The sequence below is a fragment of the Amblyomma mixtum genome, chromosome 6 (assembly GCF_055824585.1).
Source record: "Amblyomma mixtum isolate Tamu chromosome 6, ASM5582458v1, whole genome shotgun sequence".
Taxonomy (NCBI): Eukaryota; Metazoa; Arthropoda; class Arachnida; order Ixodida; family Ixodidae; genus Amblyomma; species Amblyomma mixtum.
Window position 1 is genome coordinate 122,930,859 of NC_143017.1, and position 27,808 is coordinate 122,958,666.

A 27,808-nucleotide genomic window follows, 5' to 3' on the forward strand; every position below is an offset into this window, starting at 1 on the left:
ATGGTTCAGATAACATCCAAATGCCTTTCTGTGCAGTTATGCTGAATTTTCCTCTTCTTTTTAAGAGAAATTTTCCGTTGATGTTGGCCATTGTGTTCTTTGCCTCCCGATTGGTTAACATCCTGAGCTGCGACTTAACAAAAGAAAGGAGGCCGCAAGTGTTCGGGAAACTACCATCCGATCTCCCCGATCAGTTCTTGTTATAAGCTAATTGAACACATCATCACCAACAACGTGATTGAAATATTAAATACTAGCGCATGTTTGCCTCCATTCCAACATTGCTTTAAGAAAGGATTTGCTTCTGTCCCACAGTTCATTATACCCATCCATAACCCTAGCGCAGTGTCAGAAAAATCGGGGCAATTTAATATAACTTTTTTAAAGATTTTAGCAAAGAATTCGACAAGGTTCTACATAATAAACTTTGTGCGTAGTTGAAAAGTTCGAGCACTGAGGCCGAGTTTATTGAGGAAGCAGAGAAAGAAATTAGAAATTCTCAGTGTGTACAGAAGAATTCTATTTGCTTTTCCCAGATTATTGAAAACGTACGTGTATCCTTAAACCCTGGTAAACTGGCTTTGTACCTCAAGAATAGAAATCAATAAGCAGCGATGCAAACAGACTTTTCCTCACCACTTTCCGTCACGTCTGGCGTTGGCCAAGGAAGTTTCTGTGTCCACTGATGTTTTTGGTTTGTTCCACCGATCCACTGAGTCAGACTGTTCCACTGATTCGACTCTGATGACAGTTTGTTCCACTGATGAAAATGTTAACATTGGTTTATTCGCCGATGACTGCTTAATGTTGTCGTATTCTTTTTAATGCTATTGCTTTCCACTCTGAAGGTGACTTGAGCGTCCTCATATTTTCAAGGCCAAGAAGCACCTTGGCAAACGTGCTTGGTCTGCGCGCAATGCGGCTAAAGACGCATTTTCCCAAAGAAGTTCACCCTACAGAGGGAGACGACCAGGGCATGAGAATGCCTGTACCCACTCCGTAGTGGTTTTCGAGCATTTCTAAGCTACACTTTCTTTTTCAGGAGCGTAATAATAACAGACATTTTTTCCCCAAGATGCCTGTAATTTATAACACGTAGTCATGGTTCGGTAATCAGTAAAACGCAAGCTATGCGCCATACGTTAGAGCATTGATGCTGAGCTTAGCGCAAACAGAGAACGATATTAGAAATGATCAGCGTGTACAGAGCAATTCTATTTGCCTAGTATATTTGCTTTTCCTAGGCTGTTGAAAACGATTATACCTTGAGAACCACACATAAAGCCCACGCTGAAAGTGGTGCAGAACTCTCCACGCACAATATAAGCTTCGAACACAATCAAATTACTGTTGACAGGCTACAAACACAATGCGATTCTGCATGTTTCTGGACGGCCACACTGTTTTATTTACTTACGAAGCGTCTAAATTTGTGCCTGTTTACTGCGAGAAACGATACTAAAAGTTTTGCACTGCAGTTTAGTGGCAGAATGCTACCCCTCCATACGAGTCAAACTATGTCCATTAGTGCGGAGCAAATAACACTTCGAGGAGACACAGGAGTTCGTATTTGCGCGTGGTAGTGGTTGCAGAGGACACACGAACCAGTCTAGTCAGCTACACGCATAGTGAGCCTGGTGTTTGATGTACGAGAGAGAGTAGTTTTGGCTCAAGTATAGTTTATGATAATGACTATGCCCTAGAGAAGAAAATAATAGTGATGTTATCAAAAAAACGTGCGTTGTGTGGAAGAGCTTTAAAGACAAGGCGGAGCGGTGCTGAGCGGTTGAAAAACTTGCAGGTTACGAAAAACATTTTCGTGCCTTCATGGTATCGTTTAGTTAAGTCGCTTTCGAGCCTTTAATACATGCCGTGGTCAATTATTTTAACTTTTTGTAGTGGTGGCAAACGCTCACACCGTTTCCTTGCAGCTTACATTCATGATGAATGGCTAATTTTATAGTATAAGGTAACACAGTTTCAAGCTTGAACTGCCTTTCTCTGCTTTGTACTCATTGTGTGTTGTCCCAAGGTAGATTCCCAATTCAACGTGTCCACTGAGTCGAACACATTGCGCAGTTTTTCAGTGCCACGCTCTGAATATGGTTGGTGAGAAAGGCGGCGGAGTCTCCGAGCAGCTAATCACAAGCGCGTCATCTCCTTGACGAAGGACATGGGGTGGCGCGCGCTGTGCCCCAGGTTCATTTCGCGCCGCATGTGCGGGTTGCTGCTCGGTGTGTACACAGCGCAGGCACGGACGAACACCAGCGTTGCCGCTCCGGCCACGATGATTGCCGCCAGCGTCAGGTACCAGTAACTCTGGAAGAAACAGTGTGGTACGCTTTTTGTGATCCTTTCTGTTTTCAAATTAAAATGAAATACTTATTTCGCAAGTCGAAAACGGGTACACTGGATGCTCTATTGGCTTAGGAGAAGCTTAAAAAACGTCCAGTAGCCTTAACACAGGATGGTGGTCGAACCAGATTTGCAAGGTTCAAAAAGGAAAGCGAGAAATGGTACTTAGGAAGAAACGTGAATATTTGCTGAAAGAAACGCTGCCTCTAGAGCACAATAAAGGTATACGGAAAGCAAAAATCTCATGCCATGAAAAAGGTGCACGATGGAAATAGTGTGGTATGCAATAACACTAGAAATACTATTCAGACTACAGTAGGAGATTACACTTCGCATGTCCCAGGTGTATTCCGGGCATATCGTTCTCTTTTCCTGTAACCGTGGGCTAGGACACCTTAACGCACATAACTAAGAAAGCACCAAGGTGAAGCAATTTAAGGCACTACACAAAGCAATAGCCGAAGGCTTCCAACGGAGTAATTTCGGAAGAGATGCCTACTGGCGTTGCTCAAAGGCATACTATATGGACGTGCCACGGGAAGAAGTACTCCCAACTACTCCGTATTCCCTTTTCTTCGCTTCAAACTTATTATTTTTGGACTTTTTATGGCATGTAACTTACTTCTGAACGAAGCGACATATAGGGCAGTTTGATGCAGGTACACAACACCATGAAGGCAAACAATTTCACGAAACGAGGTCGCTCACGAGGGGGCTACGTTGTAGCGCCAGCGTGTCGTCGGCACACCTACGGATGATGTACGTGTGGCGGCGGGAAACGTTCGCGTTCTTAATGAGATATACTGGACTGTGTATAGTTAAATACTACTTGATTAGAAGGATCGTTCTTCTATTCGGGTCTTTGAGTCACCATATTCTATCTTTAATTCTCTATACAACGAACTAATGAGACTTTGTTTAAAAGGCTAGTCAATGCAGACACGCATAGTTTGGTTTATTGCCACGCCATTAATGAAGCCGCTCCTTAAAAATTACTTAGGAAATAGACCACGTCTTGAAGTAGAAAAAAAAGAGTAGCTAAATTTACCACCAAGAAAGTGACGCTACAAAAGCTGATGGTTAGTTAACACATGATTCGCATAAAGTCCCTTCCTAAGCTGTGCACCGGTGAACAGTAGCACACTTGAATCGGTTAGTCATAGCCTTTAAAACGTAGGCTCTCCAAAAAGTTTACTTATGGTTGCAAAACTCATGCGTTTCTATTTGATTATTTCTCACGTCGTGAATACTTAACAGAGTTCCTTCTTAAATTCACTCTTAGTTAGGCACGAAGATTTTTCAATAATGTGCACCATTTCTCAAGAGTCTCGTTCTGCGGAATGTTCGTTCCAGTTTCCCGCGCTAATGTTTTATTTTGAGCTACTAAGAACAAATATCCCAGGGCCAATAAGAACGTTTCTCTTATTTGTGACCTTAACATGATTCACCGATGCATGACTGTTGGTACGTTATGGTAGCCCGCAAAACAGAAGCCCAATCGGGATGCGTATGATGGAGGATTCTGCTGCCGTCTATAAAATAATCAACAGTAGTCATTCGCATTACTCTATTTCTCTCGCACCGCTAATATCAGCGCTATAAGGAGCCTGTGTCACAAAAAAGCAGGCGTCGGCGTTATTGGCCATGACCGAAAAATCCACGAAAAAATACCCAAAGATAAAAACTAAGTGGGCCACCTAGGTGGCCCACCTTGTTGGAATGTGCGCCACCTAGGCCACGTGATTTTAAGGGATAATCAGAACCTGTTCACCAGATTGTAAGCAAACTGCCCATCGTGGCAGGTGGCAGTTAAAGACTGGTCGCGATACGTTGTTCGCTAACCTTGGTCTCACAAGCCCCACCGGTGGCAGTACCTGCAATCTCAGGCAGTGGCGCACCGCTTAACCACTGCACCACTGCGCCAGTAGTGGTTTGAGGACTCCCAGGGATCTATGAATGTAAAGAAGAGTACTACCAGTTCCGAACATATGAGCATTAACCCATTAAAGCGATCGCGTTTTACCCTTAGACGAAGCTGAAGTGTCCCCTTCAATTTGTAATGCCCCTCTTCAGTTCTCTTTTTCTTCGTCACGAAAGGTTTTTGAAAGTGCATTTTTATATTGGGATGTCTATTTTTTTTGCAGCATTTCTACCAGCGGCCTTTATTGCCTATACTACCGCGAGAGCTTCTGGACAGAAAAATTTTCGGGCAGATTCATAAACTTCCCTCATCTCTGAGCGTAACTAGATTCGCTTATGAACGGCCGCTTGTTAGTGTTGACGGATAACATGACCAAAACGTTATCAGGATGTTGAACGAGCATCAAAAAATCACGGACTGCGTCCTGATAAGACAAGTTTGGTGATCCTGGCCTGGTTTACAGCTGCAAGGTTTCCCCACGTTTCGAAGCCAGCAATTGCGAAACCATTCCAAACCTCACCACGAGGGCACTGGCGGTGCCCTTGCCTCCGAACACCAGCCGCTGCAGCCTGAAGAGGATGCCTTCGTTGTCGATGAGGCGGCATCTCTGGAAGACGTCGCAGTAGCCCTGCAGGTCGTAGCAGGGAGCGCCGGGCTGCATGCGCCGGCCGCAGAAGTCCTTCATGCTCTCGAAGGCGCAGGCCTCCTTGCACTCGCTTCCCGGCTCTGCAGCGCGCAGAAAGCGCGAGTTGTTTCCTGGACACGTGCGTTAGCTAAGCATATCTTGGAGTTAGCTAAGCAGGGTAATATCTTAAGGTCCACTACGCTTGCCTGGTGCAAAAGCAACGAAAACACATTTAGTACTCCCGACAGCAACAACAGCGAAGCTCTCTGAACAGGGAATTGCTATAAAGACCACTACGTACAAAACCTATTGAGCTAGAAATTCGTGAAGATGAAGAACTGCGAGACATCTAGATATCCTCTAGTGTGTCAAGTCTGAGCGTAACCCGTAGAATTTACACCTTCAATATTCGGACAACCGTACTTCACACTGCCGCAGAGCTAGTGAATAGGGAGGCTGGTGTTGCAGGATGGCAGGAGAGATGCCTTTGTCTAACTCATGTGATATACTCCGGGAATGAAGATGCTGTTCTTTTCTTCGGAACTTGTAAGCGCCATATATCACGTAATCTGTGGAGATACACATCTCTACGCACAACTGGCGCCCCTGTGGGCCAACAGCGCACACGCGGAGTTGTACTTTCTCCACCAAATTACCTGGAGTAAGCTCAGAGCGGTCGTGAAGCTCTTCGAGTCTAACCAAATTTAAGCTACTATCTGTAAAACGTTTTGCTTCATTCCTTTTACCCGCTTGTGCTCCTTTGGAAGAAGCTTCCGGCTGTCAAAGTTCAAGCAGTGATTGCGATGGAGAAACGGCGCGAAAAAATACGAAGCAATGAACAACGGACACAGTACACAAAACGAACGCTGGTGTGGTATTCGTTCCCTTGCCTTCGGTCTGTTGTTTTTTTTTCGCTCAGCTTTAGTGTGACAGCACTGATACAATACCCCGCCCCCAATCTGGGAATCTGGCGTCACGGTGAAGTGAAGCTTCATGCATCGCTTCACACGTGCACCATAGGCGATGAAAAAATTAAATAAGAAATCTAGGAGCGAGATAGCTAGCGGCTAGGACAAGAAAAGCCTGACAGCACTCGTGTCAGCGATAACATCACTCGAGAGCCCGAAGCAGCGCCGATAGCGAGGGCGATAATGGGAAAAGCACTGTGCCCGTGAGCAATTCACGTCTGGTGATGCTGTGTCAGCGATAACGTCAATCGAGAGGCGTGGCCGCGTCGAGGCTTCTTTGCCGTTCGCGCTGTAAGGACCATGCTTTTTTGCGGAAACGTGTGTCTTCGCTCCCGAGAACTGCGCGCACGAGCGCTTTGCTAGTCCCTGTTTAGTGCGCTCTCGGCTCTTAGCTCCCACGTAGCTACAGGATTCCAGCGATGAAGGATTTCAGACGGCAGCGAGGAGCAAGAGGTGAGTAAAGATCCACAGGTTCTTTCGTCTTCCTTATTGCACCAGCGGTGCCCCGCCAGAGACGGTTTGTTCCAACTGGAAGACTGAAGCTCTTCGCACCCGGGGTGCCCGTCAGAGACGGTCTCGTGTTCAGTTGAGACGCAGGGGTAAGGCGAACACTTCAAATTTTATGTACAGTATTTACAATAGATACAAGTTCAGGCACAAGAGACATTAAACAGCAAAACGGACAAACCAAACAACAAAAAGGCGGATCTGGCTAATACTAGGGGAGGCCCCTAACTCGGCGTTGCCGAAGATGCGTAGCATCTGACCTTAGCGCAGAACCCCGCTTACGGCTCCGGGGCCCAGTTTTAAAGCCCTAAAGGCCCGGCCCACATTCGGTAACTTCCAATCATGTGGCGCTCTTAACATGGTTGGTTCATCCAGGGCATGGCCAGCCCTCCAGCTTCCGTAAGGTAGAGCGCTCTCTCCACCACAAAATAAAACAAAAACACAAATATACATCCGTGCCAGCACGTGTGCGAATCAGTACCGCGGGTGGGGGAACACCCGTATACCTGCCGGCGCGTTCGCGAGCGGCCGCGTTCCAAGAAAGGAGACGCTTCGCTGTGAGCACCCCCAGCCGCGTTCCGATGACCCCCGCGAACGCTACCGAACCCTTACACGCCCTTCCCAAGATTCTACAAAGGGCTCAAATGCCACTTTTAGAATTCTAACAAAGGGATCGGTACGGGTCACAAAACCACCCTGTGGGTGACATACCGCAGCTACACAAACACTGGCACGAACAAAACCAAAAACAACAAAATGCACACGGGCACCAACACAACATCACGCAAAATGCACACTTAAATACACACAGTGGCATGCCTGCCGTGCGCCGTAACACAGCGTCCAAGTTGGTGCGTTGCACCCAGTTCGCCTGCATGCACGCCGTCGTCCTGCTCGCGAATGAGCACACAGACACAGACACTCGCGACTGGAGCGTTCACAGCACTCGCACAATGCCCACGTGAGCCTCCTTAGTCGCACCGAGCGTCCCTGTGTACATTCGAGCCACCACGTGTTGTCAGTAACACAATTAACGCCTAAACGGTAACTCACTCATTAGGCTGGCGCCACAACGGGGCGCGAACTGAAAAGATGGTGCCCTCCAGGATCGAAAACGTCCCGGTTCTCGATGGGTCTAAACCCCTGACCACACAACGCACCTAAGGCCACGCTCTCTCCGGCGCGCCAGCACGGGCCGCGCCCTGCGCAAGGGGCATATCCTCTCCTCAATCTAACCGTACCAGTGAGGCCGGTTTTACTACACTTGATCTGGCGTACTGCAGTACGGAACGAACTGTTCCACGCGCCGACTTTCAAAGTGAAAGCCACGCACCTGCCTCCTGCCACTCCACCTCGCCCGGGGCCATCTGCACCTTTACTGCACGAGCAAACTTTGAAACCGCTGCTTCGTGCCTGATCGGCGCTTGCCGGCTTCGTGGCATAGTCTGAGGCTGCATGAGCTCTCTCGCAGTCGCTTGATCCGAATTTGTTTTGTGGCAACTCGCCATGCATCTCCTTGTCCTCCAAGGACCTGGTGGGACACACGTCGAGTGCGTTCAACAAATGCGTGGCGCTCGGTCCCGTCGGCCCATCAGGCCAACCTTCGTTCTTTGCCTCGGATGGAACGCTCCTGCCACTATCAACGCTATGGGGCACTTCATACCCTATGCCCGACACAGTGTGCGGTTGCGGCGACGCCAGACTTCCTCCTTTCACTCGCTCGCCGATCTGACGTCTGTCCTCGCCGACCGTTTCCTGCTGCACGAAATGCTCTTTTTCACAGCTTGCTTGGGACTGCGTTTTCGGAATTGTCAGAGTGACTTCCAACAATCCCGAACTCGCGTCCGCGTCCCTGATCTCATTAGGGGTTGAGCTAACTTGTGCAGCTGGATCGTCGGAGTGCGCGTTCACCGCCTCGACTACCGCGACGCTGCGTTCCGTCACGCTGCGTTCCGTCACGCTGCTTTCTTGAACTGCGACTCCAACTTCGCAGAAATCAGGCTCACTTTTTACTTCTGCCTGGTTGTTTTCCTCACCTGTGCTTGACAGGCATATGCCTTTGCCTTCCAGCACTGGCGACCTCTCCGCTCGGGACTCTGAGCAGGTCTCCCTGCCTAGTTGATTAGCTCTCCTTGACTCCTTGAGCTTAGCCAGCTCGAGCTCTAGCTGCTGGCGCCTTGCTTCTAACGCCTGCAAATCCGGAGGTTTTTCCTCGCATAGCGGCGCCTTTCCTCCATTCACTTTTGCAAGCTCAGCCTGATAATAAGCTAAACGCGCCTTCGCTAATTCAACTCTGTACTTCACATCAAGTGAGGGCCGGCATGGATAACTCTCCATCCCGCCGTCTGTATCCCTCAACTGTCCTGCCGGCTCGAACACAGGGACGTGAACAATGCGACCAAGGAAACTCACGGTTTCGATGCGTCGATCCGCATTGCCAGCTCCTTGGCGTCGGAGTCCACCTCCACTTTCACCGCACGCTGCGATGAGCTGTCGGACGCCGCTGGTCCTGTGCCCGCTGCTGTCGCCTTGCTGCGACCCGCCGGTGACTGTCGAGTTCTCGACGCGCTGCCTCCTTGACCGGACGCAGTCCCGCGTCGCTGGACACCTGCCGTGGTCCTTGCGTCCTTGCCGCCGTGTCTCAGCAGGTCCGTTCACGAACGCTGACCTGTCGCCTTGTCACCTTTCTCCCTGCCTTGTCTTCTTCCTGCGCCGTCTTCCGATGGCCGCAGGATCCTGTCGACTGCGCCAGTAAAGATCCACAGGTTCTTCCGTCTTCCTTATTGCACCAGCGGTGCCCCGCCAGAGACGGGTTGGTTTCAACTCGAAGACTGAAGCTCTTCGCACCAGCGGTGCCCCGTCAGAGACGGTCTCTCGATGAATAGAGCCGCAGGGATGAAAAAGGCAATGACTGGAGATTTATATACAAATATGTACAATAGATACAAGTTAAGACACTTGAGACAAATTAACGGCACAAGACAAACAACAAAAAGGGCGGAACTGGCTAATACTAGGGGAGGCCCCTACTCGGCGTGGCCGAAGATGCGTTGCATCTCACCTTAGCGCAGAACCCCGCTTACGGCTCCGGGGCCCAGTTTTAAAGCCCTAAAGGCCCGGCCCACATTCGGTAACTTCCAATCATGTGGCGCTCTTAACATGGTTGGTTCATCCAGGGCATGGCCAGCCCTCCAGCTTCCGTAAGGTAGAGCGCTCTCTCCACCACAAAATAAAACAAAAACACAAATATACATCCGTGCCAGCACGTGTGCGAATCAGTACCGCGGGTGGGGGAACACCCGTATACCTGCCGGCGCGTTCGCGAGCGGCCGCGTTCCAAGAAAGGAGACGCTTCGCTGTGAGCACCCCCAGCCGCGTTCCGATGACCCCCGCGAACGCTACCGAACCCTTACAAGGTGGTTTAGCGTGCTCGCTACGCCGAGTAGCAAAGGCAACACAGGAAACGGCAGAGAGGCTAGGCAGATCGAAGGATCCAGCAACAGATGATGCAACGAAGCGAGCTTGGCTAGTGGAACAACAGCGTGTTCGTCACCAGCGCCAACGAGAAGGAGATGCATTAGCCTACCGTTTCCCACTGGAAACAGAAAGGCTTCAGCACCAGATGGCCAGCGAAAAACAAAAGCAAGGCATCATTTGGAAAAGCTCTCATCATAAAAGAATTCAGGTAACGCCGCAGCTGACTTTCTCATAGATTGTCTACTACTAGGCTTTGTCTGCAGGCCGAAAGTTTAGGACAGGTAAAGCAATAGTTCTCTTTCAGAAGTTCAGCTGATTGGCTAAGCTGTTACTGCGTGAAGCTCGCAGCTTATGCTGGCGCTCGTGTAGTACACACGCCTGTCTGGCAGCTGTGAAGGCAGGGTGTACCCACTGTGCTCTTTGCAGGCGATGAGGCACATGTCCTCCATGCTCAGGTGTGCAGCAGTCAGGTAGCACTCCTGGAGGTTGTACAGGCGGCACACGGGCTTACTGCACTCGCCGCTCTCGCACAGCTGGGTGGCGCTGTTGCACAACGTGCCGTCCGGCTTCCAGTCCGACGGAGGGCACGCGCCACTGATGCCGCTGGACTCGCAGTCAAGGTTACTTGCTAAAAGCGCTACAGAAAGGAAATTCCCACCGCGACGGGTTTCGCTGTGCTGATAAAGCGAACTGCAGTGGGAAACACACTTGTGAAGGGAAATATATCAGGCAATTAATAGGCACTGTAAAGCCTACCAGCCTAACTAATTGAACTAATTGACCTTGAGCTTCGGGCATGTGAATTTTCAGCGCAGCAGGGTAAAAGATGTGTAATACGGAGGAAAATAACATATAGGCTAAGGGTTCGGAACAAATTTGTCAGATGTTCTCAAGGGATTAAAAAATAGGTAGACAGCTTAAACTTAGCGAAAAAGTAAACTCCCGTCCCATTCTCCCTGCGGCGATGAGCGACGGGGATAATCTGTAGTGAGCACCGCACTAGCCAGCCAGTTTAAACTCGAGATTTGCTCAGAAATAAACATATTCATTCGGTTTCCGGCTAATGTTAAGAATAGAAATAATGCCGTTTTCTATTTCGGCTTTTGTCTCTCGCTATCTTTTGCAGGCGTTCGTGGAAGAGGATTTCCTCTGTGTTAGCTTTTGTATAATCAGATGCAACTTAAGAAGTGGCAGATGTTCCTTAAAGGAGGCCTGCAGCCAATGGCGTCGACCGATTGCCATGGCGTCACGGTCCCTTTATTCCTACTAGTTAACTGCGGATACAATGCTATTGACTACGGATTAACTGGATTTATCGCGACGTCATGATGCTCTCTTGATGCCATTGGCTGGATGCTGTCCTTTGAGGGACGTTAGCCGCTTTTTTCTTGAGTGCATCCGACTATAGCTCAGAATAATTGAATCTGGTGAAATATGTTGCGGAACCTGGCGTACTAATATTATGAGAAGGCTAAGCAAACGCAGTCTGTTTATGTAACGCTGCAAAAGAAGAGCATAGTAGTAGTAGGGCGGTAATATCAGAGTGTGGCAGGGGCGTTGCAGTGGACTTCTGAGAATGGAGCGGGAACAAGATGTTCCAGGAATATTACTTCCAGTCGCATCATAAACTGCGCTTGGCGTTACCTTATGAACTGAACGCACAGTTTTCTGCCGCCTTGCGAAAAATACGTATCTATGCTGCGGACTTCCGTGGTAGTTAGGTGGCGGAAAACTCATGCAGCTGCACTGGCCTGTAAAAAAATGTTATCCTTGTGGGTTTGAGGGAGTGGGCGCTCTGGAGAATATGTTGTGTATGGATAGGGGCATGACGTGGAAGAGCGATTGTTGCCATTTTTGTCATAATTTTTCTCGAAGTGAAACTTCTCTCTCGCAAGGAGAGCGATTGGCCATACTATGGCGGAATAAAAGGGCGCACGATTTTTTTTCTTTTCACAGAAGTAACGTCTGTAGACCATCGAGTGGGCCTCGCTGAGAGTCAGCGAGGGCACGCCCACAAAGGATACTCGCAGAAAGTCTCGAAGACGCAGTCGTCCTCAGGTCTGCAGACTATCGACGTGTTGTGAAAGTGGCACTGTGCGCTGCAGCAGGCGTCATTGCTTGGGCTGCAAATAATGCGAGAGCATTATATGGTTCTGTCGCATCAGCAAAAAGTGTCCGCAATTATGTCCGCACGATTGCGTCGTTCTCTGAAGATAAATGTGTGAAAGTGTGATTGTGAGAGATATTGTGTCGCAAAATGTTGCCATGGGAAATATTTGGTTGACGAGGTGTAATTAGTTAATTAACGTGAGTAAACGCGAAAAATACACTTGGACGTCAAAATAGCCATGGACGTCGATAGAATACATGGACGTCAAAACAGCCACGGATGTCGATATAGCATATGGACGTCTCGCTTTCGCAGTGCTCCAGTGCGGGTCGCCGTTGTTATCTCATTTTTTTTTTACTCTTAGCCAGAGCTCTTTGTTTTGTGAAAAATGCACAGGAGTTGCGGTGAGCGTACCGTGTACTCCCTGCACCTGAACTCCATTTACCTTCAAGAAGTTCTCTGCTGAAGTCAGCGAGGTTTGCACACAGTGCCAAGGTTTGCAGACAAACACTCCTTCTGGAACATGCCGGTGCTGGTTAAAAAACAGCAAGTGGATTAATCTGGAGCTCACCATGTGGCTCGTTCTTTGTTCCTTCTTTCGATCCTTTTTCGTTCCTTTCCCCATGGCGGAGTTCAGGTGTGCAGCGACAGTAAGACAGCAATTACGCTTGCAATTTCCTTAAAGCTAATCTTCTAGAATAGGATATATAGGCCATGAAAAGAATACTTCGTTGCCTACGCAGCATTCATTAGGCAGCGTAACACGTAAAATAGTGGTACCGTGTTGAATGGCGGGGCACAACAATAAAGTTGTTTGCATACAGATCTCTATTCGTTCTGTATGCAGATCTGAAGTAAAAGCTTTTCAGGCTAAGCGCTTAAACGGAGCTTCAAAACAAAAGACATATTTCTCGATATTCCTTCTTTGTTCTTACAAAGTAGTGGTTAGATCCCTGATATTCCCGAAGCAAGAGCTCGATTCTTGATCACGGAGTTTGAATAAAATAAAAGAGAAAATTCCCAAGTTTAAGGGATAGACAGCTGCTATTGGGGAAACGAATGTTGCGCTCTGTCGCCAGAACTATTTACGGTTCAGGTGCTTTTTGCAAGAAAAAAAAACAACAACGATCAACTGGATTAATACGAGATAAGGCTATTGCGCTTGTATTACAAAGTGAAAAGCACGAAGAACGGGAGAGTTCAAAATCAGAACTATTCATTTTTTGTTTCGAACACGGACAGAAACATCTGAATGTGTTTTGTTGCTTCTACGCCAGCGCGAACACATTGAGGGACAGAGCGCGAGCTTAAGAATGTGAAGAGAATTGAAGCGATCGAATTGAGAATGCTTAGATGAATTTGTGAAGTTATCAGGAAGGACGGAGTATGGAATGACCATATCGGAAGTACAGTTAGCGTCGTAAACATATATAGGAGTGGAGCGACAGAAGTCAAGCCTTCTTTGGTTTGGTCATTCGATGAGAAGTTGCCTTTGTAGACAGCACAGCACAGGACAGGAGGGAGTGGGGAGCAGAGATTGGCAACCCCTAACCTCGATAGAATAGCGAGATTAGCCGAATGAGAAAGTGCGACCATACCTGCACACAGCTCCCGGTTTGAGAGTGCACGCCTTGCGGTTGATTTCGCCGTGCTCGCGCGCGTAGCAGCACGTGTCGACGCCGCAGTCCTGTGGCACTAAGCCGCAGTCGCACTCCTCGTTCTCCTCCCGGATGGAGTTGCCGCAGAACGGGCCGCGGGGTTCTGCGCACACGCGCCACAGAAGCCAGTGGCGCAGATGGTTTCCTTGTCCACACCACTATATTTCACCCTGTATTATCACTATTAGCATAGACAATTTCTTTCGTAACCATGCGCTACGAGTACCATTCGTATACATAATTTTGTTTTACGACCTCGGTGATCCTTGTAAAAATATATGCTCTTTTGGCTTGTGCTTGAGTGTCAACCGTTATATGACCCAGGGGGCATGATCTAGTCAGGCAGTTTCCTGCCTTTGGCCACATCGCCCGAGACGTTAGTTCTGTTTTAGCGTCTTGGATAAACACAACTACAAATCATCATCATCATGTCGTGCGGGTTATGTACTAATAACACTCGTCAATTTTTTACACCTAACGCACTCATGTACTGACTCAATCTTGTTTACTATTACTACATAAAGTAAACATATCTGTCTAATGCAGTAAAACACTGCGTGAGTGAGAGTAGGTTTAGTTGTGTAGGCGACATTGATTTTGTTGGGGCGCTTGCTCTGGCGTTCACCTTTCACTCATCTTAACTAGCGCATATACACAGACACGGACAGATATATAGAGAGAACAGGACGCACGCTAGCCGTGTCTCCGTTCGTGTATGTGTACATGCGCTAGCTAACATGTGTGATTACGGCAACCATCTAGCCCAAATTAAGAGCCTTAGAAGTTTACCTTTCATGTCCAGTTTGTTGCTTTCTTGCGCGCCATCCTTTCATTTCGAAGTTTATTCGCATAGGTGACCCCTGGACATATAAGCGAATCTTAGGAAGAGCGATTAAGGATCACTTGTGTGTGGGCAACAGCGTTGGTCATGTTTCAGCGTGTAGCTGTTCTGGTTTATGTGCGTCGTATGCGCGCTCGCATGCGCGAGCGGTGAGTGACTACTTTTGAATCACTATACTCGTGAGTCAATTTTCCACAGTGGTATATTTGCTTGGATCTCCATAATCGCTTTCCTACGCCAGCTAGGCGCTTGTTTCGAGAAACCTTCTTATTCTCGCTTTTCAAGTCAAAAGTGAGGAACAGAGAAGGCGATACTCCCTTGTGCGACTGGAAATCTGACGCAGTCGTGATGTCACTTCTGACTAATAATATTAGAGGAAACTGAAGTCATGGCTGAGTTTGCCATTCGTTATTTTTCTTTCTAGAAAATTTGCCGAGGCTGTATAAGCATTGTATCGCGCACCTTCCGAGCCGTATTTATCTTGCTGTACTATATCGGATGGTCACGCGCTAGACCATGCTCAGCGCAGGGAGTATCTTTTTTATTGAGAGCTGAGACGTGGTATCCCTTGCTTCAACGCTGAACGGCCGGCTAGGCCTGCCGCAGATGGTTTCATGTGTAGATTTTCACGTAAATACGCCGTGTAGATAGTTCGCATAAAGCCTTTGTCCGCACAGCGCTTCTCGCCTCCATCATCTTCAATCTTCAATGCCCCTTGCGTTCAAGGAGAGCACAAAGCCACCTACAACCATAGGCTCCACTGTACTGGCATCATCATCATCTTTACAGCGCAGACTGAAGGAGAGTGCCCTGTTCCATTGAAATCGAATTAAACCTGGCCTACTCAAGCTGAAAACACCGGTTCCCCGCAAAATTTATCACTTTATCCGCCAACCGGACTCTCGATCTCCCTCCTCCTGCGACGTTTGCCTTTCCTGAGAACCTACTTTGTTACTCTAACTGTTCTCTTCTATTCGCATTACAAGCCCTGCCGTTTCAAATTTCTTATTATTCGTTTCAGCTAGGACATGAGTGACCTGCGCTTGTTCCCTGCTCACTCTGCTCGCTGTCTGTTAACGTTGCTCCTGTCGACGTATTTACTTCACAATCAAATAAAGGGTAGAACAACGCCGACACCGCTATTTCCCTGATGTTGAAACTCACCCTGGAGGCAGTTCGGTCGGGGCCCTTTGTTGGAGAGCATCTGCATAAGGACGGCCGAGATGCTGCGCACGCTGCACACGGAGAAGCGCCGGTTGTTCCGCCTGTCGCCATGCGTGGCGCTGGCGAACATAATGTAGTTGCCGCTGATGCCGTCGGGCAGGCACTCAGGAAGTTCGTCGTGCTGCATCACAGAAAGGCACTAAGCGCACGCACTTGGTACTACCATATTTACTCGCGTCCTGCACTCACTCGAAAAATTAAGGCCTCACTAACTTTGGCTTTCAAAAAGTGCAACTTTTTTTTCCCTCCCGTAATGAACGCACCCCATTATTTTCGCTTGCAGTCCGCTGCTGATAGTAGTGAATGTGAGCAAGGGCCCTTTTGGGACCACCGGAACAACAAGGATGGATGGATTTAATTAATATCCTCATTTAAAGCATGCTTAGCACCTGTCACAACACTTGGTAGTTGAGAAACTATGTAAGAAACAAAGCGCCAATTTTGTGACCCACAAGAATCACTGTTGCTAAAATCTGGAGATTTTTTTTTCCTGTACAAGATAATTGCGAAATTCAGGCCAAAAAAGAGTGTCTGCATTAAGAACCTCACTTTGAACTGTGTCACAAAATTCGGCGCATTTTAGAAACAAAGAAAGAAAAACCGCCGCGCGCACGGCGTCTCGCCGGCGCGATCCCAACGGGAGAGAGGGAAAGCCCCGCCAAAGCGTGCCTCTCTCTCCACCGCCACGGCGTGTGCCGAGGGGATGAGTCATCCACGCCGAAGATTCTCGAACATGCGAGTCGGTTCTTCTGCTGACCGGAGGAAAAGGGCGTAGCCTTGCGTGCACTAAGACACGTCCCCCTCGCCCGTCGGCGACGGCGCCACTCAAGAACACGCTCGAAACTTCGAGATGCGACCCCCGACCTCTGACCAATGGGGACGCGCGGCCGGTGAGAAGAGGGAAGGGAGACAGCACTGCAAACGCTGCGTGTATGTGCGCGCCTACTCTGGCGCATTGAACAAACAGACGTGGAAGCGAGCCTATAAAAGAAGGCATTGACCGCTGTGAGAAGAGGGAAGGGAGACAGCACTGCAAACGCTGCGTGTATGTGCGCGCCTACTCTGGCGCATTGAACAAACAGACGTGGAAGCGAGCCTATAAAAGAAGGCATTGACCGCTGTGAGAAGAGGGAAGGGAGACAGCACTACAAACGCTGCGTGTATGTGCGCGCCTACTCTGGCGCATTGAACAAACAGACGTGGAAGCGAGCCTATAAAAGAAGGCATTGACCGCTATCAGTCAGGTGGAGAGGCGGCTTCGGCCACGAGGAGTATCTGTTCTCGCTTCGGCGAGCGCGGCTTCGGCCGCTTCTTTTTGAGCAGCGTCCGCTCCGGCGGACGCAGTTGTTGCTGCGACGCGCGTCTTTTCTTTCCTTTTTTTCTTTCCTCTGATCTTTTAACTCTCCTCTATCTGCACGTGGCAGCGGTGGTGGCTTGGCTAGAGCCAGTAGCAGGCCCGTGCAACTTTCTCTTCATCCTTCTCTCAGTCACAACAACAACAACGCTATCAGTCAGTCCGGACCGCCGTTTAAGCTTCATCGAAGCGCGCCCGTTCGACTCCCGGGAAAACACCACTCGGCCAGCATCGGACCAACGAGGCAACGGTGGCCAGTCTGCGGGACGGCATCGTCATGGAACTCTGGTCGTCGGACTGCCGCAGTGCCCGGTGAACAAATTGTGTTTTGTTTGTTTACCTCTCTCTCTTGTGTTAGTGCACTTTAGGTGCAATATTGCATGTATATTGTATTCTCTCTCGAGTTTAATTTTGCACGAGTTGCATTGCGCTGTTAATCACTTTGTATTTGTTTGTACTAGTGATTGTGAAATCCTCTGTATCGTCTCTTTGCTATATAAACCTTGTTTTGTTTTGTGAACCTTTGGCTCCGACCCATTCTCTGGCTTGCGACCAGCGAAAGCTGGGCACCGAACGCCCAAAAACCTCTTGTCACTTGGTAGCTGGTCTCCGCTGAGATTGCCACGCTGAGTCGAGGGCATCTCCTTCGAGTCCGAGACCGCTACCCCCACACGCTCTAAGGGTGTCTGGGAGCTTCCCACTTAAAAGTGCGCGAAGTCTGGGTGACAATATATTCTGGCGTCCGCGACAGGACGTTTGGTGTTTGTAAGCACAGAGAACGGAGAAAGAGTCTGAAGGATTTTACGAAGATGTCATAAACGAGTGTTATCAGCAGAGCGATATCGTGAGGTGCCGCGCTGAAGCGGTTAGTGAGGTTCATCGTGGAGAGGTATTCATTGCCTTGAATGTAGAGTTCGGTCTCCAAATATGAGCTTTAAGGAGCTAAAGGAGCTAGTAGAGGCCGGTCTCCAGATGGGGATGACCGGAGCCGAACTGCGAGAATGGGTGGACCAGGAAAGAGAGAGGGCTCGAGCAGAGAGAGAGAAAGAGAGGCAAAGGAAATGTGAAGAAGCCGAAAGGGCTTTTGAAAGAGAGATGGCAATCCTTCAGAGGAAGATTGCTGAAATGCGGCGTTCGAGGAACGTCAGAGATCCAGTGGAGCTTAACCCCGGAGAGGCCGGGTGGAAGACTAACGAGTCTAATTTGTTGGCAACCACGGAAGAGTTTGTAACTAGCTCCACTAGTGAGAGTGAGGTTGTGGAACAGCCTGTTCCTGCAACTAAAACCACAGAGAGTGAAGAACAGACCAGAGTGTCCCTTCCTCAGGAAACTGATTGTGTAGCTACTGCTGAGGTAGTAGGCACTGAAGTAAAGGCCAACCTGACGCTTCAGTCAGAGGGAATCCTAGGGCAGCCGCCTGAGGACGATGAAGCAGTTCGGGTCTCTATGGAGGAGTCCGAGTGCAACATCTCTGAGTCCGGCAGTGAAGACCACGAGAAAGAGTGGTTAAATGGCACTGAGTGTGAAAGCTCAGACGTAGAAATACCTGAGGAAAGCGCACTCAGTGAAGACCCGGAAGCCGTTCCGAGTGAACCCTCGAACAGCGAGGAGGGCTTTCCCGATGATAAGGGCGAGGAAATTGATGCCTATAACGATGGCGAGGAAATTTTCGCCTATGAGGAAGGAGTGGGTGCAGCAGAAGGAAAGCCTTTTTACGGCTGCACACTAAGTGACCAACTGACGGAAAGAATTAAGGAAGGAGAACTGAGCAGTGAGGAGAATAATTCTCCAATGACTCCTGAGCCGAGCTCTGAGCATTGCGCTCGAAGAGTAGGCAGAAAGAAGGAAAGGAAAAAGGACTTGGAAGAAGAAAGCTCAGTGCTCGAAGAACAAGAGAAAGCTGAACGAGTGGCTTCATCACGAGAGAACAGCTCGGATGACGCAACTGGCAGTGAACCGGCCTTGACCCGAAGAAGAATTTGGAAGAAAGAAAAAAGAAAGAGAAATGAGTAGGACACCACCGAAGGAGGTGAAACCGAAAAGCAGAAGCCCTGGAGAAAATTCAGGAAGAAAAAGAACAGAGACAGAACCAAGCTGAAGACAGCCGAGCCGAATGCAAGCGAGCTGCACGAGCATCGCAGCAAAGTGAAAAAGAAGCTGAGACGAGCAAGCCCAGCGTTCAGCAACGACACCGTCTGGAGGCGAAAGCGCAAAGAAACGGGCGCATGCCAAGAAGGAAAGCACGGGAAGTGGAGCCGTCATGAGCGAACTGGCGTAAAATTTGTTCGCAACAGACGCGCTAGCCACAGGAAAAGAGGAAGAGCTCGAAGCATGAACCGATGCACAAAGAGCAGTACGAATAGGAAGCTGGGCTACAACAGCGTTCGCAAGAGAAGCCTCAGCATGAGGCGGAAGAAGACGAACGCACGACAGGAAGAAAAGTCAGAGTCGCGTGCGTAAGAGAACCACGAGTGCGGCCGAAAGCTTGAGCGAAACATTCCTATTCCGAACCAACTTTGTAGGCCGAACTTGGAAGTATAGGCGAAAGTGTGCCTTGTATTTGCGTGCTTGTGAAGGTGATTGTGAAGTGAGGGTGATTGTGAAGTTTTGGAGCGCATTGTGAACACTGCATTTTGTTTCGTATGTGGAAGCATCATTGTATTGATGTGTGTATTTTGGCCTTCGCCATTGAGTTTGTGAGCGCATGCATGTGCGCGCGAATTGTACCGCCGAAACGCGGCGTGCTTTGAAGTGTTGTGAAGTTTGGAGTGCACTCTGTCTATTGCACTGTGTTATGTATGTGAAAGCATCAAGGTATTGATGTATGTATTTTGGCATTCGCCACTGACTTTGTGAGCGCATGCATGTGCGCGCGAATTTTGTGTTTTGTGAATATTGTTACACAATATTCTTAAAGGAAGGGGCAGTGTCACAAAATTCGGCGCATTTTAGAAACAAAGAAAGAAAAACCGCCGCGCGCACGGCGTCTCGCCGGCGCGATCCCAACGGGAGAGAGGGAAAGCCCCGCCGAGCGCGTGCCTCTCTCTCCACCGCCACGGCGTGTGCCGAGGGGATGAGTCATCCACGCCGAAGATTCTCGAACATGCGAGTCGGTTCTTCTGCTGACCGGAGGAAAAGGGCGTAGCCTTGCGTGCACTAAGACACGTCCCCCTCGCCCGTCGGCGACGGCGCCACTCAAGAACACGCTCGAAACTTCGAGATGCGACCCCCGACCTCTGACCAATGGGGACGCGCGGCCGGTGAGAAGAGGGAAGGGAGACAGCACTGCAAACGCTGCGTGTATGTGCGCGCCTACTCTGGCGCATTGAACAAACAGACGTGGAAGCGAGCCTATAAAAGAAGGCATTGACCGCTGTGAGAAGAGGGAAGGGAGACAGCACTGCAAACGCTGCGTGTATGTGCGCGCCTACTCTGGCGCATTGAACAAACAGACGTGGAAGCGAACCTATAAAAGAAGGCATTGACCGCTGTGAGAAGAGGGAAGGGAGACAGCACTACAAACGCTGCGTGTATGTGCGCGCCTACTCTGGCGCATTGAACAAACAGACGTGGAAGCGAGCCTATAAAAGAAGGCATTGACCGCTATCAGTCAGGTGGAGAGGCGGCTTCGGCCACGAGGAGTATCTGTTCTCGCTTCGGCGAGCGCGGCTTCGGCCGCTTCTTTTTGAGCAGCGTCCGCTCCGGCGGACGCAGTTGTTGCTGCGACGCGCGTCTTTTCTTTCCTTTTTTTCTTTCCTCTGATCTTTTAACTCTCCTCTATCTGCACGTGGCAGCGGTGGTGGCTTGGCTAGAGCCAGTAGCAGGCCCGTGCAACTTTCTCTTCATCCTTCTCTCAGTCACAACAACAACAACGCTATCAGTCAGTCCGGACCGCCGTTTAAGCTTCATCGAAGCGCGCCCGTTCGACTCCCGGGAAAACACCACTCGGCCAGCATCGGACCAACGAGGCAACGGTGGCCAGTCTGCGGGACGGCATCGTCATGGAACTCTGGTCGTCGGACTGCCGCAGTGCCCGGTGAACAAATTGTGTTTTGTTTGTTTACCTCTCTCTCTTGTGTTAGTGCACTTTAGGTGCAATATTGCATGTATATTGTATTCTCTCTCGAGTTTAATTTTGCACGAGTTGCATTGCGCTGTTAATCACTTTGTATTTGTTTGTACTAGTGATTGTGAAATCCTCTGTATCGTCTCTTTGCTATATAAACCTTGTTTTGTTTTGTGAACCTTTGGCTCCGACCCATTCTCTGGCTTGCGACCAGCGAAAGCTGGGCACCGAACGCCCAAAAACCTCTTGTCACTTGGTAGCTGGTCTCCGCTGAGATTGCCACGCTGAGTCGAGGGCATCTCCTTCGAGTCCGAGACCGCTACCCCCACACGCTCTAAGGGTGTCTGGGAGCTTCCCACTTAAAAGTGCGCGAAGTCTGGGTGACAATATATTCTGGCGTCCGCGACAGGACGTTTGGTGTTTGTAAGCACAGAGAACGGAGAAAGAGTCTGAAGGATTTTACGAAGATGTCATAAACGAGTGTTATCAGCAGAGCGATATCGTGAGGTGCCGCGCTGAAGCGGTTAGTGAGGTTCATCGTGGAGAGGTATTCATTGCCTTGAATGTAGAGTTCGGTCTCCAAATATGAGCTTTAAGGAGCTAAAGGAGCTAGTAGAGGCCGGTCTCCAGATGGGGATGACCGGAGCCGAACTGCGAGAATGGGTGGACCAGGAAAGAGAGAGGGCTCGAGCAGAGAGAGAGAAAGAGAGGCAAAGGAAATGTGAAGAAGCCGAAAGGGCTTTTGAAAGAGAGATGGCAATCCTTCAGAGGAAGATTGCTGAAATGCGGCGTTCGAGGAACGTCAGAGATCCAGTGGAGCTTAACCCCGGAGAGGCCGGGTGGAAGACTAACGAGTCTAATTTGTTGGCAACCACGGAAGAGTTTGTAACTAGCTCCACTAGTGAGAGTGAGGTTGTGGAACAGCCTGTTCCTGCAACTAAAACCACAGAGAGTGAAGAACAGACCAGAGTGTCCCTTCCTCAGGAAACTGATTGTGTAGCTACTGCTGAGGTAGTAGGCACTGAAGTAAAGGCCAACCTGACGCTTCAGTCAGAGGGAATCCTAGGGCAGCCGCCTGAGGACGATGAAGCAGTTCGGGTCTCTATGGAGGAGTCCGAGTGCAACACCTCTGAGTCCGGCAGTGAAGACCACGAGAAAGAGTGGTTAAATGGCACTGAGTGTGAAAGCTCAGACGTAGAAATACCTGAGGAAAGCGCACTCAGTGAAGACCCGGAAGCCGTTCCGAGTGAACCCTCGAGCAGCGAGGAGGGCTTTCCCGATGATAAGGGCGAGGAAATTGATGCCTATAACGATGGCGAGGAAATTTTCGCCTATGAGGAAGGAGTGGGTGCAGCAGAAGGAAAGCCTTTTTACGGCTGCACACTAAGTGACCAACTGACGGAAAGAATTAAGGAAGGAGAACTGAGCAGTGAGGAGAATAATTCTCCAATGACTCCTGAGCCGAGCTCTGAGCATTGCGCTCGAAGAGTAGGCAGAAAGAAGGAAAGGAAAAAGGACTTGGAAGAAGAAAGCTCAGTGCTCGAAGAACAAGAGAAAGCTGAACGAGTGGCTTCATCACGAGAGAACAGCTCGGATGACGCAACTGGCAGTGAACCGGCCTTGACCCGAAGAAGAATTTGGAAGAAAGAAAAAAGAAAGAGAAATGAGTAGGACACCACCGAAGGAGGTGAAACCGAAAAGCAGAAGCCCTGGAGAAAATTCAGGAAGAAAAAGAACAGAGACAGAACCAAGCTGAAGACAGCCGAGCCGAATGCAAGCGAGCTGCACGAGCATCGCAGCAAAGTGAAAAAGAAGCTGAGACGAGCAAGCCCAGCGTTCAGCAACGACACCGTCTGGAGGCGAAAGCGCAAAGAAACGGGCGCATGCCAAGAAGGAAAGCACGGGAAGTGGAGCCGTCATGAGCGAACTGGCGTAAAATTTGTTCGCAACAGACGCGCTAGCCACAGGAAAAGAGGAAGAGCTCGAAGCATGAACCGATGCACAAAGAGCAGTACGAATAGGAAGCTGGGCTACAACAGCGTTCGCAAGAGAAGCCTCAGCATGAGGCGGAAGAAGACGAACGCACGACAGGAAGAAAAGTCAGAGTCGCGTGCGTAAGAGAACCACGAGTGCGGCCGAAAGCTTGAGCGAAACATTCCTATTCCGAACCAACTTTGTAGGCCGAACTTGGAAGTATAGGCGAAAGTGTGCCTTGTATTTGCGTGCTTGTGAAGGTGATTGTGAAGTGAGGGTGATTGTGAAGTTTTGGAGCGCATTGTGAACACTGCATTTTGTTTCGTATGTGGAAGCATCATTGTATTGATGTGTGTATTTTGGCCTTCGCCATTGAGTTTGTGAGCGCATGCATGTGCGCGCGAATTGTACCGCCGAAACGCGGCGTGCTTTGAAGTGTTGTGAAGTTTGGAGTGCACTCTGTCTATTGCACTGTGTTATGTATGTGAAAGCATCAAGGTATTGATGTATGTATTTTGGCATTCGCCACTGACTTTGTGAGCGCATGCATGTGCGCGCGAATTTTGTGTTTTGTGAATATTGTTACACAATATTCTTAAAGGAAGGGGCAGTGTCACAAAATTCGGCGCATTTTAGAAACAAAGAAAGAAAAACCGCCGCGCGCACGGCGTCTCGCCGGCGCGATCCCAACGGGAGAGAGGGAAAGCCCCGCCGAGCGCGTGCCTCTCTCTCCACCGCCACGGCGTGTGCCGAGGGGATGAGTCATCCACGCCGAAGATTCTCGAACATGCGAGTCGGTTCTTCTGCTGACCGGAGGAAAAGGGCGTAGCCTTGCGTGCACTAAGACACGTCCCCCTCGCCCGTCGGCGACGGCGCCACTCAAGAACACGCTCGAAACTTCGAGATGCGACCCCCGACCTCTGACCAATGGGGACGCGCGGCCGGTGAGAAGAGGGAAGGGAGACAGTACTGCAAACGCTGCGTGTATGTGCGCGCCTACTCTGGCGCATTGAACAAACAGACGTGGAAGCGAGCCTATAAAAGAAGGCATTGACCGCTATCAGTCAGTCCGGACCGCCGTTTAAGCTTCATCGAAGCGCGCCCGTTCGACTCCCGGGAAAACACCACTCGGCCAGCATCGGACCAACGAGGCAACGGTGGCCAGTCTGCGGGACGGCATCGTCATGGAACTCTGGTCGTCGGACTGCCGCAGTGCCCGGTGAACAAATTGTGTTTTGTTTGTTTACCTCTCTCTCTTGTGTTAGTGCACTTTAGGTGCAATATTGCATATATATTGTATTCTCTCTCGAGTTTAATTTTGCACGAGTTGCATTGCGCTGTTAATCACTTTGTATTTGTTTGTACTAGTGATTGTGAAATCCTCTGTATCGTCTCTTTGCTATATAAACCTTGTTTTGTTTTGTGAACCTTTGGCTCCGACCCATTCTCTGGCTTGCGACCAGCGAAAGCTGGGCACCGAACGCCCAAAAACCTCTTGTCACTTGGTAGCTGGTCTCCGCTGAGATTGCCACGCTGAGTCGAGGGCATCTCCTTCGAGTCCGAGACCGCTACCCCCACACGCTCTAAGGGTGTCTGGGAGCTTCCCACTTAAAAGTGCGCGAAGTCTGGGTGACAAACTGATATCTGGAGCTATGGCCGGACGCGTGAGGCAGATTGGTGATAACGGTTTCAAGGTTATATGCAAACGCTCATTATTGCGCGGTGTGCGTGAACATTCTGTGCTCATATATAGCTCCTAACGACCACATTCGAGGGTAGCAACATTAAAAGAGCCTGGAGCATCTGCATAAGTGGTCGAAATTAGTCGTGTGGTAGCTAGGCACCACAACTGAGCTAGGGACGTCTGTGGACGATGATCACAAACTCATACGTACAAAACCTTGCTACTTTATTGGTCATCGCATGAATTTACGCTGTTCTGCAAACAGTTAGCTGCAAACAGCGGCACAACGATATCTGATTCACTGATGCACAAAAGCACACCATACTTTTAAAGCAGAAACGAAGGTTTATTAGAAACACGTTCACTGTTAGTATTAGTGATTCTCCTTGCCGCTTTGACATGAACCACTTCGGCACCGTTTTATCACCTGTCCGTTCTACGGCTCAGCACATAGAGACAAAGTCGGCGGGCCGACTTTCCGCGAACATGAACAGTATATTGGATCACTCAACCACTGCCAATAGCGTAACCACCACGTGAGTTTGGACGTACCGGCGCGCCGAAGTTGTGTCCGAGCTCGTGCGCAAAAGTGATCTCGGAGATGCGCAGCGCAACGCGCATGTTCTTGTTGAGGAAGGTGACGATGCCAGTGTTAAGGCTGAGCTTCCCAACGTAACCGCTGGTGGCGCTGTTCGCCGCGAAGCCAGGGCTGGCCTCGAACGGCTCGCAGATGCCGCCCGAGAATCCTGCCCGAAAAAAGTAGTAAACTCACTCTTTCGTTTAATAACGGGGCTACGCTCACACTCAGCTTGGGCGGAAGCAAACTCGAATAATGCACAAGATGCGTGACCATACTCCTCTGAACAAGTGAAGACCGCAAAGCTTTCAGTTTTGACTGTCTTTCCAGAGGCAGCACCTAAGTTTAGGGCTCAGGAAACGACTGAAGATTTTCGAGCGTCCTTTGTAAACGACTCAAGAATAATATAAAACGGTAGCTCGTCAACCAATAAAGGCCAGAGAAAATTGCACTTCACCCATAAAGGCATTAATCTTGTCTTTTAGTTTGTAATCATTCATATTGTTGTATGCCCGCACACCTAACACTATTACACTTATATTCCATACATTAACGATATTTGTTACTTGTATTGTGATTTGCTGTGTTTATAGATATTGTTCCTTTAACCCACTCCCCTTTGTAATGTTCCCACCCTGAGGGTAGCAATAAATGAAATGAAATGGAATCTCTCTTCTTGTTTCGAGACTAGACGTTTAAATCAAATATTAGTTTCTAATGAGAACTTATAAATGGTTTTGTGATGAGAACATGAAAGTCCGCATGAATCCACAGGTTCAAGGCACCCGCCGTATAGCAGTGGCTAGTGTTACTGACCGTCGGGTTCGGCCATGTAAGCGAGGCCCAGCGTCCCACCGGGTAAGTCTCGATGAGCCCACAGGTACGAGGCGCAGAAGCCGTCGTGGTTCTGCTTGGACAGCTCGTACAGCAAGTGCGGAGCGTCAAGGTTGTCCCGGCAGAAAGGGTTTGTCGGCGCTGATGTTTCTTCACAGGCGCTGGAGTCATTGATCTGGAACGGCGTCCCGAGTGACTGAATCAGGTGTCTCGAAAATGAACATACAATAGAAACGTTCGAGAAAACTGCAATATCAACTGCTTCATCGGTAGTGAGGTTTTTCGTTAACTGTACACTGAGGAGAAATAGAAGTTGACCTCTATCAGTACATTAGCGTGTCATACTGACAAAACGCTTACTTTCATTGCAAACTGAGCTTTTATGAGCTACAAACGGCCAAAAAATTAACAGTAAACATCTCTGAGAATCACCGATTTCGCGCTAAAATTTTGATGACGTCAAGACAGTGTAAATTTTTCGCTCCGATAAGACCAGGCTAATTCGCATTTAACTTCCAAATCGTGACTATCGACGCCTTCTAGGTCTTGAAGGCGCGAGTTTGAGTCGAGTGGCGTTAAAAATTGTTTAATTTATTAATGCATTAAGAGTAAAAATAAACATTCTACAGCCAAACAAATGCCAGTATAGGCAGAAAGAATAGAATTGATTTCTGCTAAGAACAAATTTTTCATATAGTTTAGACCATCTGTAGAGTCCCATTAAAGCGAGCGCCTTCTTCCAGCAACCTTGAGAAAATGAACGCTGTGTCAACTGCTCAAAATATAAGCAGTATTATTTCGGCGCAGTGTCTTCAGTTCACGAACATAGAAGTCGTTGTCTGCTTGATGAGGAAGAGAAAAAGATCGGAAACAAATACATCGTTTAACAAAACAAGCTGCGGGTCTAGTTGGTGGTGGATTGCTTCTAGAATAGTACAGCATATGCGGAGTCGCGTGCTTTACTTATGGAGTCGCTTAGTTGGAATCAGCAACCGTCCTGTCATGTCGGTCTGTGTGCTCGTCTGAGATAAGCAGCGCTGAATTTGCTATTCTAGAAAAAAAAACAAAACAGATCGTATCTAATAAATTCGCTTCAAGTTTCGGCGCGACCCGTGATAGTTCTCACCACAAGCCGCTGCACCACGAATGTGACGTCGGTAATGCCGTTGAAGTTTGTGCTTCCGAAGATGTCTGAGACAGCGTTGACGTGTTTCGACACCATGCTGGTCAGTTCCTGCCTGGTCCTGAGCATCCTTTCGTGGTCACCTCCCTGCCACGATGCCACGGCCTCGAACAGCGTGTGGTCGATGGTGATCTCCAAGTTGCACACTCGCTGCACGTACGTCTTCAGTGGCTGCTGAGGCGCAGCCAAGACACGGCGTTGGCGCCGTGCTGAGCCGGAGACATTTCCGCCCTGTATGTTGGATCTGTGCGTCGTGGCGGTTTTGTCAATCCTGCCAGCCGTTGAAGTCATCTGCAGTTCGACGTCTCGCGCAGACCGCTTTCGCCGGTGCTCCTTGTGAGACTGTTCGAATGAATAGAAATAGTTTACACCTACTCTGCAAAGTGAATACTGGCCGTCAAGAACCTAACATCAAGAACAATGACGCTATACTGTAGAGGACGGCCATAA

At 49.2% G+C, this 27,808-nt stretch overlaps 1 protein-coding gene across 1 annotated transcript; it reads right to left on the reverse strand.

The window, feature by feature from the left end:
- Positions 1–1,891: 1,891 nt before the first annotated feature.
- LOC149340257 (disintegrin and metalloproteinase domain-containing protein 10-like) lies at positions 1,892–27,649 on the reverse strand. Its single transcript, XM_089551084.1, has 9 exons — positions 27,464–27,649; positions 26,158–26,350; positions 25,317–25,510; positions 15,627–15,807; positions 13,562–13,724; positions 11,878–11,976; positions 10,266–10,456; positions 4,797–5,002; positions 1,892–2,319 (listed from the first exon to the last, which is right to left on the reverse strand). Exons 1-9 carry the CDS (start codon positions 27,647–27,649, stop codon positions 2,143–2,145), a joined length of 1,590 nt encoding a protein of 529 aa, XP_089407210.1. The 3' UTR covers positions 1,892–2,142.
- Between the last annotated feature and the right edge of the window lie 159 nt (positions 27,650–27,808).

Excerpts from the sequence above, each read along its gene's own strand:
- LOC149340257 (XM_089551084.1), bottom strand. The coding sequence starts at position 27,649 with ATGACTTCAACGGCTGGCAGGATTGACAAAACCGCCACGACGCACAGA. Across the intron at positions 11,977-13,561 it reads AAACCGGGAGCTGTGTGCAG|CCCAAGCAATGACGCCTGCT; the intron begins GTATGGTCGCAC and ends CATTATTTGCAG. Across the intron at positions 2,320-4,796 it reads GCACCGCCAGTGCCCTCGTG|AGTTACTGGTACCTGACGCT; the intron begins GTGAGGTTTGGA and ends TGTTTCTTCCAG.